At 36.4% G+C, this 17,341-nt stretch overlaps 1 protein-coding gene across 2 annotated transcripts in view; it reads left to right on the forward strand.

Moving 5' to 3' along the window:
• Positions 1–17,341, forward strand: part of LOC100649366 (plexin-A4) — a 421,249-nt gene that overhangs the window by 304,610 nt on the left and 99,298 nt on the right. For both annotated transcript variants that reach the window (XM_012312042.3, XM_003393269.4), the window contains exon 3: positions 12,919–13,101. In XM_012312042.3, coding sequence (XP_012167432.1) covers positions 12,919–13,101 — 183 coding nt within the window. The remainder of the gene's footprint in view (positions 1–12,918; positions 13,102–17,341) is intronic.

Raw genomic sequence — 17,341 nt, forward strand, 5'->3', positions numbered from 1 at the left:
ATTATTATTCGATGATATCATCAGTTTGCATGATTTTGTAAGAAAATTAATAAAAATCGTTTGTACATCCAAATCTAATCATTTGAAAATCAGGTCACTCATTCATTATATATTCTTGTTCGTTAATTCTCGTTAAATATTGTTTGTTACACGTTAAATACGGAGAATTTGAGCAAAGATATGTATCATTTTACTTTCCGATTTAAAAATTTCTTCCTTTCTTTGAAGAGCATTTCAAAAAAACTGTACAAACCATTCTGTTTTTAATTTTTCTATGTCAAGAAGATATCGTATTGCATTGCCACGTAATTTCCCTTGCTACAATCTGCTGCACTGCATGTTCTTAATTTTTTTAGTGCAATCCATTCGTAATCTGGTTGAGGAATGAATTTCTGACCACATTTATTCCAAGAAAATTTTAAAAGTTAAATAAAATTTTTCTTTGCCAAATGTCAGCACAATATATGATGAAACTAATGGAAAGATAAATGATTTCTCCATGATATTTACGAAAAGATGGAAAGATTTTTCCTAGGATCGACACTTTACTTGAATATTCGAGATATTTAAACTAAAGCAAGGAGCAAGGAAAATATTAACAAACATTTGATACACAATCTTTTACTCATACCGGATCCCCTGATATCAAATTTGAGGAAAACTGCATATTATATGCATTTGCTGATCTTTGCCCCGAATCTTCGTCCAAATGCCGTCCTGTAGAACGTGCGAACGTGAACTGTGAACGTGCGAACGTGGTCAGCGAATTTTGATTTTTGTGCCGAATCCTCATTCAAATGCCGCACTGTGCGCCGCTTAATTTCTAACAAAAATGTTCAACTTGCACGAGTTCGCTTAATCCCCAACGAGATTCAATTTGAAAACGATAGTGAACATTTTATGCGTCTGGCGTTGCATTTCAGTTTACACTAACATTTGCACACATGTATATAGCCGAAATGTATGTGTACATACAAATACGCATTTTTTATGCGAACACATGTACGCTTGGGTGCATTTATATATTTAAATATTGTTTATTCCGTTTTATTTATGTTTGTTGAAAAGAGCTGATCGATAGGAAATAATTTTCGAGAGATTGCGAAATATTCCTGTTAAAGCTATTTATTCGTTGCCATAATCGCTTACGAACAAGCCACGAACAGTGAATCACCTTTTTTAAGGGGTTGAATCAAGTTTGTATCAGTTTTCAGTTATCAAATCGACAGAGTACAAATATTTCGGAAATGTAAAGCCGATTTCATGTACGATTCGCAATTTGTCTCTTTCTTCTCCTCAAAAAATTTCAACGTTTCGACGTGAAACAAGAACGCTATTAATGGAAATTTCCCAATTGTTTGTCAAGAAAAATGGCGAATGGTCTTTTTTTCCGGATGAAAAATCTCGTCGTGCCGACACATGTAAGAGTATTTTTATATTAGGATTTTCTTGGAGAGTTCAGTTTGTAGAAGTTGGATTTCGATATCGTTATCCCTTGCGTTAGGCGTTATCTGATTTATTTAAATGAGATCACGATGCGACGTTTTGTGAGGACTTAGGAATGTGCTAAATTATCTCCTTGACGGGGAGAAGTCCTTCAACAATTTATCGGTACAGAATGATCAATTTTTTAATCGTATTCTGTACTTTGATCGATATAAACAATAAAATAACATATATACAAATATTAATATATCAGTGCTATTCGTTTAAAACAAAGGTTGAAGAAACAGACGAAGAATTTAAGTAATACACAAATTCTAGAAATTATCATTGTCCATTCGATAAGTATACAAAAGACGGCATTGGAGAATCATAAATTTTCAACACATATATATCTTGTAATGTATATTCTCAATAACTCATATTTCTCGCTATAATACTAAATCTGTGTAAATTAATGAAACAAACACCATATCATAATTGAATTCGGAAAACTGTAAACGAAGTAGAGTCATATATGTACATACTTGCATCATAAAATTATCCACCAAATGATTAATTATTTAACAAAGTATACTATTTGACATTCCTTTAACCATACCGTAGTTAACAGCACATATCATAGAACACTCCTTTCTTTCGTCAGCTACATTCTTCTCTCTCGCTATATCCAATTTCCCCACAGTCGAATAATCAACAACTGATAACACAATAGCCTGACAAGCAGACAATTTAATCTCAAACTTCACGTTACAATAACAAATTTGATAAATCTCAATAGGCTATTTATACGACTATTGTAACGAAACACATTGATATTCGAATGACGAAGTGATAAGTAATTTCACGTCGACTGGGGAACTGACGCGTCTTGAACAAGATACAGCTATCCAGCAACCCCCTCTACTTCCTCCTTATCGTGACTTTTGTATTGTCATTGGATTCGCCGGATGTTTGTGGTGATAAAATTTGTCCCCTTGTCGGGATATCCGGCTGGAAATATGCGGATGGACGAGCCGCGATGTATGACAGCGAAGAACGACGAGACGACGGGAAAAGAGGGATCCGAGAAACTCGCGGGAAGATAGAACGAGCGTAAAAGCTGAGAAGAAGATTGCGGGAAAAGCGTATCGATCGGTTGCGCGTGACAGACGCTTTTCTCGAAACCGCAATCCTCGATTACAAACCCCCGCCACCATGGAAACAAATCTGAAGCGTTTTCCGACGAGCAGAAATTCTGTCCACGCGTGGGTGGAGGCGAAGATAGTCGGCAAAGAAAATGAAGAGAAAAACGCGGCGATAAATTCGCTAGAATTTCCAACGTTTTCATTCGGTCCGCTGCTACGTACCGGTATCAATTTTTCTCCACTTTTTGTCTTTCGTTTTTCCCTCCTTTTTATTTTTCCCCCTACTTTTCGCTTTTCCCTTCCTTTTCTCTTTTTATTTCTTTATTTCATTTCATTTTTCGCGTTTCTCGGTTTACGGTATCACGAGAATTCAATTAACGCAATTGCGGCGAATTAAAATCCGGGAACCTGTTTTAGATTTTCGCCGCTGCCGCTCTCTCCAATCCCCCGTTTGATTACGATTCGTAGCGTTTTGTAACGAGTTTTCCCCTTCATTCACCTCTTCCCTCTACCCTCCAGACTTCCCCCTCCCGTCCATCGATTTTGCACAATTTGCACTTGAACGTGCTTTTGACGTAAACGAAATAACGACAGCTCGAAACTGCGCCCTCCCTTGCCCGCTCGCTGGGAATTTGTAAAAGCGGTCTCGTTGCGCCGGAGAACGCGAACGGGAAATGAAGGTGGGAAAATTAATGAACCGGCCCCTTTCGATTGTTTCGATACGGAGATTATGAAGTATAGCGAGCTCTGTTTTCTTTCGCCGCTTCTCCGTTACATGCCGCAACATTATCCAAACCGTTCGTGTGCTGTTGCTATCAGAGAGGTTCATCTTCTTTTGACTGAATAAAAAATAAGTTAGCAGAACGGTGAAGACAATATCAAAATAATTGGTGCACGTTCGTGATTAATTACAGGGAACGAAATATTCTGATTAATATAGTAATATCTGTAACTATCAAAGTTTCGTAACATGTATGAAAGATATGAATTTCATGAGATATTGTTCAATTTTAACCGGCTTTCTCGATAATTCCCTATAAGCATTTCTTTATGGCGAATATTCTCGATAACATTAGCGAACATGTGGTTGATTTTAATCCTTCTGACAGTGTTTGCTTATTGTTTGTCAAAAAGCCGAGTTTTCTTCTCTTTGTAGCTTTTTAACACTCCATGCTATCCTCTTCTATCAATGACATTTTTGTGATTTACACTTTCGAAAATTTAAAACATATTCAGACTTACTTGGCGATATTCCTATTTATCTATATAATTTTTTAAGTAATTATCAAGAGGTTTTTTCTAACAGCAAATTCTAAAAGCTAAAAGTAAGGAGAGAATAGCATTCTAAAAAATTGGAACGTCTCTTTTTGTTTGAAATACCTTCCAGAAACAAATTGTAATTTATTACTTGTGTCGCATTTTTATATAAAAATGAATGTGCTGTTAATTTTGTAAATATGTAACACAAGCGTGTTTTAATTGGGGTTCCACAAACTTTGTCGGGTTTGAATTGGATGTCAGTAATTAAGGTCTAAAAAAGTGTAAGTTATAAAGTGACGATACAATAAATCACCTGTATTACCCATAATTATTAACAACCAATTATTATGCCGTCACTTATTGCTTTCACTTTTCTTAAACCTTAATTACGGCCAACCGGTTTCTTTCGATCTTAACCACCGACATCTCATTTATTTAAACGAAATTCTATCAAACTCCGACTAAAACATACTGTAATTAATATTACATATTTATCAAATTACTATACGTGATATCGGTACCAGTCACATAAAAAGTAAATTACTTCGAAGCTTCCTTACACTATGTCATAAATAACTTACCCCCAATTACCCCTTTTTTAAACTCTCGAGGAAATAAAAACACTTAAAAATTTCCCTTGCTAAACTTCCTAATAGTCACACAAAAAGATGATTTCTCCTGTACGCTGGTTACTTACTTCGTTATACTTCGAACCACCCCATCTTCCCTCCAATTACAGAACTTTCATCCGCGAAACTTCATCCTGGATGTTGCTCGTCGAATTTACCGCGACAAGCGCAAAAAAGCAGACGTAGCACCGTGATCGGCGTACGCGTCGAAAGTTATCCGTATATTGACGCTGCTTATAGGATGTCGCAGAGTTGACGCATGATAATTAGCCGTGCTGATTAGTCGTCGACGCGCGTACCTACAGACGCACGACGGGATAAAATGTCACAAGGCGGACATCGGACAACGTCCTACCATGCCAGCATTAATTGCGCGTTCTATGATTCGACATGCCTTTGACGTTGCATTTCGGTTATCGTCCTGTCGGTTGTATTTCCTTTCGTCGTTCTCGTCCTTTTTTTCTTTTCTTTTTTTTTCGGCGTCGCTGATAAAATTCGTTGCGTGGCATAGGGGTGTCGATTAATCCTTTTTCTTTCCTTTTTTCGACGTTGCTAACAGAATTCGTGGCATAGTATGCAGGGGCGTCGATTATTTCTTCTTTTTTTTTCGCCTTTTTACGGAATTGCTGGCAGGGTTCACGACGTGGTATAAGGATGTCTCTCCCCCCTCTTTTTTTCTTTTTTCCAGGATTGTTAGCAGAATTCATAATGGTGGTATAGAGATGTCGATTACTTCCTTTTCTTTTTTCTTTCAAGATTACAGACAGAGATGACGGAGTTTATGATATGATAGAATGATGCCGATTATTTCTTTTTACCTTTCGCTTTTTTTCGCAAACGCTGACAAAGTTCATGATGTGGTATCAGTGATCAGGTATCGTTTTGCTTTTTTTTTCACTTTTTTCTGGGATTGTTAGCAGAGTCCACGACGGTGATGTCGATTACTTCTTCGTCAAAGTCCCAGTTTCTTCTTTTTTCCGGGATTACTGACAGAGTTCACGATGTGGTTGTACGAGTGTCGATTTTTTTTCTTTTCCTTTCTTTTTTTTAACGTTGCTAGCAAAGTTCATGATGCGGTATAAAACGATCACATATCTTTTTGTTTTTTAACTTCATTGTTTACAGTCGTTTACATTGTTTTCATCGTTTTCAATGTTCCTGATTGGAGGATGATCCTGAGATTTTACTGTCCTATAGAAATGTCGATTATTTCTTTTCCTTTCCTTCTATCTTTTTCTTTCCTTTCTTTTTTTCTTTTGAGGTTGCTGACGTAGTTTATGACGCGATATAGTGACGATTACTTTTCTTTCGTTTACTTCTCCTCTCCTTTCTTTTTATTTCTTCTTCCTTACGCTTCTCTTTCTCTGGATTAACGATAGAGTTCGTAAAATACTATAGAAATGTGATCTTCTCGGCACTATTAGCAGAATTCATGATATCTTTTCGATTATATCTTCTTTCGCCCTTTTTTTCTTTATCATGACGCTGCATACAGAATATGTGATGCGATATAAAGGTGTAGGAAGTGTGTCGGTGTTGGAAGGAGGTGGACCAAGGGAACATAACGTTCGCTCGATTCACTCGTCGCGTCCGCTTTTATTTCGACACAGTTTCACGCGGCATGCGCACGCCAAGAGACCGGCAAATGAGCGGCGTTCGTTAAATTTTAATGAAGTCCCTGCACGCCGAAGCTGAATTGTTTGTCGGTTACAGGTAAATCAGATTTCGCTGGAGTTCGACGGCGGCATAGCGCGCTGCTGAAAATAATTAGAGGATCCCGGGATTGTGTATAACTTCATTTTTTAGTTTTTCCTTCTTTCACTGTGCTGGAACAGAGTTAAGAAGCGGTATACGAGAGATTCCATCGTTGACTCGGCCGTTCACGTGAAATTACATCTTTTCATAAGCAGCTGATGTCTCATCTCATAATGATGTTCATAGCGAAACTACGTAATTTTATTAAAAGGCGGAAAAATGTAGAGATACTGTACGAAATTGTAAATGAACTCGACATATTTACAAACTAGATCATTTTACACGATGCAGGCAGCGTTACTAGACAGAAACTTTGTAAATCGTAAATTACCAAAATTAATAAATATCGACTGAGGAAACACTAATTGAAAAATTCAATTGATTAAGAACGTCATAACGAGGTTAAATTCATTTTTGATGAAACGAAGTCACGTTCGATGTAGTTTGCAGAAAGATCGAAAGACCAAAACAGGAATTTTCTAATTATTCTAATTAATGTATTTAGCAAATCAGTCCCTGGTGCTTGTGACTTTAATTGCAACACGAAACACGAATTCATTACATTAATGAATATTAAGCTAACAGAAAATATAAAGCTGTAGCGTTGCATCGACTGTAGAGAAATATACGTAATTTATTTCGTTTCCACACTTTGTGCACGCAAGCTTTAATATTCGACGTTAATATTGACATTACAACATTTAATGCTATTTAATATCGTCGCATTTAGATATACTTTTAAGCGTTACCGTAAAGTACATTTCTCGCTTGAAAACGCCGTACTACCGAAATGTTAATAATTCACAAGCTTATATTTATTATTACGCGCATACATATATATAGAATATAAGATAAACTTATTCCACTACAAATCTCTATTTAAATTTCATTAATTCGGTTATGTGCATAAAAACGTGAAACTTTACCAAGCAATTACCAAATTAATTAATAAGAAACCTCAACAAACTCATCGCACAAAAGTAATCCCAAAAACTCGATGTACCTCGATGCTCTTTTAATTGATCCAATTACAATCGCGAACATTTTTGCCATGTGCATATGTGTGGATCATTAACGAATAGAAAACGCTTCACAAACGGTTCATACGAGCCAGGATATCCTAACATCGATAACTCCGTTAACTATCGAGAGTTCTCTGGCGGATCATCGTATTTAATGAAAAGCCACGGACAAACGATCCTGCGAGTGCTCGTAATCAAACGATTCCCATTGAAACAGGACACGTGTAAATTAATCACCGTATCGCGCGCACGTGCACACAGCTGCGCATCCTTTACTCGCTATTTTCACCCATTTGCTCAAAAAAATAAGAAATAAAATATAAAAAGAAAAAAGAAGGACAAGATGAAGAAAGGATATATTCCAGACCATTCGGTCGACTTGTTTTCCCAGCAGTTCGCGAGAAGCGAGTCAGCTAACGCGTCGTTACTCCAATTTTCCGAGTTAAGGCGAAAGGGAGAGGGCAGAAGCAAAAAAAAAGGGCAAAGAACGCGCAGTAACGAGCCTCCATTTTGTGTTGATGGCTGCATTAGGCGCATTTTCAATAGAGAGCCTCGTTGTTTTACCATAACCATTGTTTGTTCGAGCCTGGCTCTTTCTAACGGAAGGAAGAAGGAAGTTGGCCGAAGATGGAGAATTCGATGGAAGAGAGAGAAAGAAAAGTGGAACGTGGTGTTGCGAAGCGAAAGTGTACTGCAACGCCCCTTCCGTTAACGTCGGCGGCGTATTAGCACCAGGAATGCAAATAATTGTTCGGTGCAGTGTATACAGGGTGGCGAAAGCAACCCTGGAATGTAAATAGAGCTGACTTGAGAGTGGCCTCACCGAAACCGGTGCTTTCCACCTCTGCTCGTCGATGTATTGACCTCTCCTGGCTATGTGAATGTGTGTGCGAAGATTTCAACGTTTTAGCTCGTCTGTGAGAAAATATGTGTAAATATGGATGTATGTGTGCAGCGAGGTATGGGCGAGGGTAGCATCCCCTGTCAGTTTGCTCGGCATTCGTAGAACGACTCATGGAAGAGTTTCTGCTGAATCAACTGAATCCCGGCGATGGTTTGACTTTCATTAAGCCGCCGGCTAATTCGCGACGATTTTCAAGACAGTTTTTCTTCTTTTCTATTTAATTGGATGGGATATTGAACTTAGATAGATTGACGAATCGCTTTAAGATAATATTAAATGTTCTTGATTTTTCTACAGTCAAAAATAGTGTATTGATCTTTTTTAGCGCAACCGTTTTAGTTCTTTTTCTTGTTTATATAAAAATTGAAAGTTATTTCGTCATCTTCGTACTGTCTTAGGTTTGTGAAACGTCTGAAAAAATTTTGGAGATACTTGTCAATGCGTCTACTTCGTCACGTGATGATTTCTTGAAGCTACGATGAAGAAATCTTCTTTTATCAATGAAAATCTATATCTTCTGATATTTTTATAAAAAGACATGGTGTATTGACGTTCAATGCCAGTTATCCCAAAAACAAATACATCCATTTATCGTTTAGTTAATTGACATATTATATTGTATTACATCGAAGAACTATATATATTTAACGACACTTACGAAAATAAATACAACAACAGTTTTCCAGACGTATTAACTTCAGCAAGAAAACCACCGTACAATCCACTTTACCGTCTTCTCTTTCTGTTTCATAAAAAAAAAAGACAAATATTTTCAGCATCCCAACTTTATCCTAAGTTGCTCAACTCGCGACCTGCGAAATTAATCGTAACTTCAGCGTAATTAAATCAACGTCCCCGGCCATGGTCCGGAAGAGACCAAAACTCGGTGCTCCTCCTGCAACAAAAAGCCGCATGGCATTCAACCAGACTGTCACGGCGAATATCACCGCGAAACTGGAGACGATTTTACTGAGCGTAGGTACATTCGGAGTTGGAAGGAAGGAACTGCAAGTCCGCGGGTGGCAAGAGACTTCTTGCGCTCGTCTGAAAGCAACGCAACGAGAGGAAGGTTCGGCACCAAGGGCAATAAAGTATCGCATCTGGTCGCGCGACACGATTAATCGCCACTACGCCGCCAAGAATTAATTGCCGACACTACGATAATTTATCGTGGCTTGGTTCGCGGTGATATTTCACCAGCTGAATACTTTTCATGGTTTCCGCTCGCGAACGATAACCCACGATAACCCTGTTTTCCCGTAGTGAAAATCACGTCCAGAGGAAATCACAAACGAATCAACGTCCTTCTGTTTTTCAAGCATCTTTTAGACGGAAAAACGAGCAGAGGAACGGCACGTGATCAAGGGACGATGCTGTTTTCTGTCGCTCGTCGTTTCCTCGCATGGTTTTATTTGTACACTCGTGCTCGTAATCACGAAACATTTCTTTATTTTGAGAAAAATAATTACTAGGACGTAGATACGACTTTCTGAATTGATATTTTGCTGTTTACGAGTTACTCGGTCGAATTAAAGTATACACAATCTTATGCTATGAAATGACTGTGCTGATACAGTTGCTGTGAATAATTATAGACTCAAATACATTTTCGATATTATTTCTTTAATATCTGCAAGAGACATGACTGGATGTATAATATGCCTGGATATGTTAAGTGAAATTGTTTTTGTAAAGCATAGATAGAACGTTATAGAATATGAGGAAATGTTACATGGCGAACTACTGTCTTTTATAACCTAAATAAAAGACAAAAGGACAATGTTTCGTCAAGACAATGCTTCCATTCATACAACCGTCACTACAAAAAAAGTGGTTCCAGTATTTCGGAATACAATTATTACTATGGCCAGCATTGACCTCACCTGATCAAAAATCTGCAGGGAATTCTAGCTAGAAAAGTCTATGATCAGAAGAATCCACCTTTGGGACATATCGTTGAACTTAAAAAAAGAATAAAATCTGCATGGACGAAAAACTTAGTATCATGGACGTAAAACTTAGTGAATAAAAACGTAACAAAACTAACGTTGAATTAATATTTTTTCACAGGCGAAAACACAATTTTAAGGAACATTTCATTTTGTCTAGACTTAATAAGAAAAAGATAAGAAAAGAAGAGATAAAAATAAGAAAACTTTGATTGTTGTATTCTATTATAGTATAGTATTATATAAACAGTTTGGTCAATTTTTGCTTCAATATTATAAAGAATCTAAAAATGGGGTTGAGTTCATATTTATTCACGATAGTATATCTATACATACAATAAAACAGTGATATGTCTGTACATCGAGTAAAAAGTAAATAAAACAATCATCCAGGAACAGCTCGTAAGCTATGAAGTCGAAAAAACTAATTTTTGGAATATTTTTATCTGCGTTTGTTTGTTTGTATGTTTGTACTCGCATCACGTAAAAACTACTGAACAGGTTTGAATGGTGTCCGGGAAAGAAAACAGGCTATGTTTCATCTCGATCCGTTTTGCAGAAGCTGATAAATAGCCATAGCATCTGAATTGCATGCGCCCTCCTGTTTGGTAAAAGACAAACAACGATGACTATCGTTTACGTCGTATTTTCTCTGAAATCGAACCTTTTTATAATTTGATATTTTATTATTATTTATTATTCGTTAGCTTTTACTACGAGGAATAACCAAACTGTTAATACAAAAGATACGCAGGTATTACATTCATAAAAATTCATTTGCTCATAGATTGTTCCATATATTAGTATGCCATAAAGTTAGCATTTACGCGACAGTTTAGGCTAATACGAGTGTCTGCTTTAATATTTGTTATATAATTAGATCTATCAGAAATAACGAAGCAGACATTTTTTTATTAGTTATTTTATCGTATTTATAAATTAATTCCCAATAAGACATTGCCTCGTCAATACAGTGATATATTTTATTGCCAGTACAATTGCGTACCAATACTTTCTATAGCCATCGTAAATCAATAGGATGTGCATACCTTCCCAGCTATGAAACAGTACACGCGGGATTCACACGGTCGTCGCTGTGAACTTATCATCTGGCGATTTAATCATGCCGCCGCAAGGTCTCTACGATTAGAGATAAGAGGGTGCAAGGTATGATAGGAAGAAGCTATTTATGCGTACGATGTCTCTATTGCTTAGGAACGCGGAATCTAATACGCGATTTCCGTGATTTGATTTGCGGTTTGGCCTTGGTTAATATGAGAGAGTTGATTAGGAGAATTGATAACCTTATGAGGTAAAATCAGATAATTGAATTTGGAAAGATTGTAAGAGTAGGTTTATAGGGATATTATAATAGATTAGATTCTTTAAGATGAATATTTAGTAATAATATAGAAGAGGACATACCATATCGATTTAAATGATCCTCATCTATGTTTCCGAAGTCAATGTCCTAAGTAATTTCACTTATACTAATAGCTGACGCTTGGTTTTAATTCTCAAGAGATATTATTTTTAATAATAGTATAATTAATGATAGTATTACAAATATTTTTAATAGTGTTCATTTTTTAAACATTTCGCTAAATTCGGTTAGATTTGAATGAAATGATTATAACTTCTGTATATTCAATCTTATAATACATTATTACAGACGAATAATAATATATTTCATATATTTCTATCTGATATAACTGAAGATCCTTAAGCTGTAAGATCAACGTTTCTAAGAATAGCTTAAGATTAACGTAACGTATAAAAAAGTTCTTGATAGAGGCGTGACATTTTTCCCAGTTTCGCGATTTTCCGTTCGCATATTCATTTACCTTGATACTTCTTGATTTAGACATTCATGAGTAGGAAAAGTTTGGATCTTAATTAAAACTTGGTAAACTCGGAGCTTCTTGCTGCTTTTTAATAGCCGTTGACATGTCAGAAACTTAGAAGACTGTCGATACTCAAACAAAACTTTGCAAAATCGATAACCGATGTCTCTAGAAGCTTATTTTTATCGTCTTTTACTGAAAACTTTAACGAAGGTAGGAGATGATATTTTTGACTGCACGAGTTTGTTAATCCGCGCGAATATAGATAAAATAAATTTTAAATATTCACGAGTGACGGTGCATATTTAGTCTATAAATATAAAATAAGGAGCGCACCTCATAACAAGCGCTATTAGTTACGTTGTTTGTCATGTAAACAGTGTACATTACAGCTAATTGCTTCACCTGTTACAATCTTCAGCGTATAATAATAAGTTGTAATTGTTATTAATATACTTGTTTCATGATGAAAAGATTCACAGAGAGATACGCTGATTAATGTAGCATAGCGTTTTGTTCCTGTTAAATATCTTTTGAAATCTCAAATCATTATAAATTTCTATTTTCCTATTTTGATGTGCTTAGATTTAAACATCTTTGAAGATCTCTTAATTTTCATATTCGCGTTCTTTGATCTTTCTCGGTCCCCAAATTTTTTAATTTAAAAAATCTTCAAACTTTGAAATTTCTTATTTGTCGATATACTAAATTGTCAAATTTTTAAGCTATTTCAAATATTCCAATTTCATCGTTCAAATTTCCTAATTTGAAAATTCTCAAATCTTCTAATTCTACATTCAATTTCTAACGTTCCAAACGTCTTAACTTCTATATTTTCACACTCACATCTCTGAAACTTTCAAAACTAAAATCTTCAGAATCCAATATACAATAAAATACATATATAGTCGCTCGTTCCAAATTTCTGTTCATGGAATCAACAAACTCCGAACTGACGACGATTTCGTTTTATCTCTGATTACAGAAACTGCAAACGATTGGCGAGGATTTCTGCGGTCTGGACGTGAACACACCTCTGGGAGGCGAAGATCCGATGGAGGGAACCCCTGTGCTCACTTTCGATACACATCTGACGGCGGTCGCTGCTACCTCGACCGGCGACTACACGGTCGTCTTCGTGGGCACGAGCGAGGGTCACCTGAAGAAGGTCAGTGCACGATACTCTTTATCTCATCGATCGAAGAAGAGCAAGAGGCGCTCGAACGGTACCGGAGCTGTTTCATTAGGCCAACCTTGTACGTTCGTTATCTGCTCGCTGCATATTTTCCACAATCTAATTCTTCCATAATGACCCTCGACCGGCTCAGTATTTTTAACGCTCTTTGACCTTTCACCCTGGACAATGCGTCGATTCTTTACATTGAAGCTACTGCTCTCCGCGTCGTGTTCTATTTTTTTCCCCTTGTACGCTTGATGTTTCTACCGCGAGTGGCTCGTTTTATAAGCCCTTTTTAATACAGAGAATCGTTATAATGATACGAATATAGAAACGTGAAATACAATGAAAAAAAGGTGATGAGTGATTAAGAATTTTAAAATATCCATTTATGTCCTTGTAAATGGCAAGCAATATTTTTATATTGAAAGTTCTATTTCTTGTTCCATAATTTAATGGGAAATAAGTTTATACTAATCTCTCAATTTGTGTGCATTCTTTTATTGTCTTTTTTTTTCATTTTTCTTTAAGTCTGTAGTGAATTCCATAGATAATTATTCTAATTTGTGGAATCTTACTTGTTAGGTGATACCAACCTGTTTCAATATAGAGCACAATTAGTAACATAGACATCTGTCCACATACATTTATTCTACTTGCATCTTCGGAGTAACACGTAAAAAGTAAAAAATAGTACATGCAAGATTAATTATCGTACAATTTATGGCACGATACTTAAATGAAACTAAAAGTAATTCTATATTACGGAGAACGTATACGTTTATTTTATACATTTTCCTAATAAATAATTACTCGAGGATATTTATGTCTTGCATTTAACTATATTGCTCAATATTGAGAACGAGTTAATCAACCTACAGTAAAATTAGATAGAAGCTGTGCGTTAAAACAGAAACATCACAAACAGTCGCAAAATCTGACGACGTTCAAAAAATTTCATTTCATCCCGCAATATACGCCCTTCGTAGTAAAAAAGAATAATACGTTCCTCACTCAAAATTTTCGGATCCCCCGATCTACCATTTCTCTCACAAAAACTAATCAGAGTCAGAATGGAAGCAGCGAAGCAATAAAATCAGCGTTGTCCCGAGTTACGAGTGGTCGAACTCATTGGATTTCCATGCCGCCTCTTGCTCTCTTTCGGCGTAATAATTAATCCCGAATCGAGCTGACGGCAGTGGCGCCAGCAAAAGTAATCACAATAGATATTAATGCGAACGACAGAATCGAGGTTATAGTGAAATCCGCTTTCTACCCGCGTTCCATTAGCCTGCAGGTTAGCCATTACGGAATATCGTTGCTCGCGAAGCGTTAACGCTTAACGAACCTAATGGAGTCCCGTGGACCGGCTCGCGAACTTCAACAGCTCCGAAACTTCAGAATAGAAACTACACTAGCATATCCCGACCTAACTTACCTGATCGTTGCGCTTTCCTCGTTGCGTTTTTCTATTTTTATGAACGTAACTAAAGAAACGCAAGCCAAATGGAAATTTGTTTCGTTTATTAAAAATTGTAATTAGACCGCGGATTTCTACGTATATTCATATTTTTGAGGGTACAGTTGGAAGCGTGGAATTTCTACTTCGGTAGAAAATTGGTTTACCTGTCAAGTATCGTAGAAAACATTATACGTCAGATATTTTATATATTGTTTCACATGATGCGCATCCCGTGAAATTTTGCACTTTCAAATTTATTATAGATGAAATCCGCAGTCTACTTATAATAACTACCCCATTTTGGATATTTTATACACTTTTTTATGCCATCGTGTACATTCTTTTTAATCGTCGAATTAATTACGATTAAACCGCTGATCCTTATACATTTTTCTATCTCTATGAACATAAGTAATGGGATCTAAATTGAAATTTCATCCAATAAATATATATTCTCTAATAAATAAATATTGTACTGTGGACATTTTACATGTTTTTTGCATGAAAATCTTCAAATTTTTAATAAATATACAAAAAATCCACAGTTTATTCGCACGATTATTCGACCAAGAGATCGTGAATCAAACGCGTGTAACGCGAGCCGTATAATTGGCTCTTGGGTGATACACCCGAAAAAGAAAAAAGTACGTTGGAAAGAGGAAATTACGCGAGACGATCGCTGGAAAAATGATTCTGGAGTGTAGTTCGGATCGTTATCGCGGTGGATGCAGTTCCAGGAACGCGATATCTCGCGTTGGCCCTCTCGAATCTGTCGTGATTAATCACGATTATCCTGGCTAAATCCTCTCCGATTTCTTCCGGTTTCTCTAACTCGTTACGTTGCTCGCCGATGCTTTATTTTCAGAATTATGTTACACGATCTGGCTGGAAAACGTTGCAGCAGAAATGTGTAGCCAGAGTCAAAAGCTTTTTGGGCATAAAGTATGAGAGCTTTAGTGGGGTTTACCCTTAGCGTATCAAGCTGGGATAATCAGCGTTCTTTTCCAAGAGGGATCTTTAAGTTGCGCACGTTCCTCGAATTTGTATGTCTCGGTCTTGGACTCGTTTTAACTTACAAAAGGAGTTTCAATGCGTTTGCTCCTTCGACAGTGGTGGTGTAATTTTTTTGTCATTTATATTTCACAGTTATTACATATTTACACCAAAAAATTGTACATCTTGTAAATGTGTATGTTTATAGGAAAGACAGTAAACCTGTTTGTTTTAGTCGTTGAAAGATAACAGAGAAAATTAAATTAGTTTCTGTATTAAATTTAAGTTTAGTATACGATCGAAATTTGAAATTACAAGAAGAATGATTATTCCATACCTTCCTTAAATTTAACCCTTTGAGTACTGAATACTCGCGGCCTATGCGATCCGTACGGACGCTGACGATCGCCGTGGACGGAATACTTTTTCGTTAGACTGAACTCTGTTGATTGACTATTCAAAGCGCAAATCGTAATAAGTTATAGTAATTCTTTTTGAGATTAAATGATTCAAGAGCGTTATTTTTTAGTATTAATTATTTATTATAAACATTGAAATTTACAATAAACTAGAAAACAATAAACTAGGAAACTATATTTAGTAAATATAACACAAGTTAATAATTCAGTTGTGTGCGAAAAATTTCAAAACAATTATCGATACATAATCCGACATCGCATTTTCTGCATTCCTTTATTTTTCACACAAACAACACATTTCCTTCTTGATAATTAGATGCGACTGTCCGCGAAACAGGTAGACAACTGTTATAACGAGGCGTTATTGGCATTTGTTTACTGCCGTTACTAAGGAATGCGTTTATATTCATCTCACACAAACGTAATAGTATTACTTCTGCATAGGTGTTCGGAAAAATTGACAAACCCATACATGCGTCCTTAGTCCATACCGGGCACTTACAGAAAACGAATATATGTGTCAGTCTACACCGATAGCTTTCGCCAGACGCGTATATGCGCCCATAACACTCAAAGGGTTAAAGAATTTCTTAGCAAGAGAGAAACACGGTTGTTCGAAAAAGTCTCAAACAATCAAGGCAAACAATCTTTGGTACAAGTTACATTTTTCCATTTTTAACGATTCCTAGAAATCTTCACTAAAATTTCTGTTTCATGCGTGTATATGTTTAAAAATAAATATCTTCGCTTACTTATTATATACTGTACATATCAAATATAGTGTCTTGGAGTCACTGAACAATCCCAGTCTCGGTACGCCGAAGGAAATTCTTATCTTTATCAATCGTTTCGTAATCATAAACTTGTCTCTTACTAAAAAAAAGTTTAATCCTTACAAAGACATTATTTACACATCGTCAAACAAATCGTAATTGCAAACCATTAATTCCTTATACTCTATACCATTAAATTACAATTTTTACGGGACAAATAAATAAAGTTGTATATGCCCGGTAGGCAGATAGACAATTTAATAGGAATCTGTTTCAAAGTGATTTACAAAACGACGCGCAAAAACTCCTACGATCGATTACATCGGCAATATACGAGCTTTCAATATTTCTTTCCGATTCGACATGACGAACGAAGAGGAATTTAATTGTTTCAACTGTGTGTGCAAACAAGAGAGGCGCATCGCGCAACAACATCTCGTTGGATGATTGCGATAGGCGATTGCACCGAGAGTTACAGGCCAGTCGCTTAATGACGAGCGACTATGGTCACCCTTAGCGGCGTAAAGGTTAATCACGATCGCCGGGGCTAAATTCGCGCCGATTTGTTCCGCAATCTCGCGTCA

This window comes from Bombus terrestris, chromosome 1 (genome assembly GCF_910591885.1).
Source record: "Bombus terrestris chromosome 1, iyBomTerr1.2, whole genome shotgun sequence".
In the NCBI taxonomy this organism is placed as follows: Eukaryota; Metazoa; Arthropoda; class Insecta; order Hymenoptera; family Apidae; genus Bombus; species Bombus terrestris.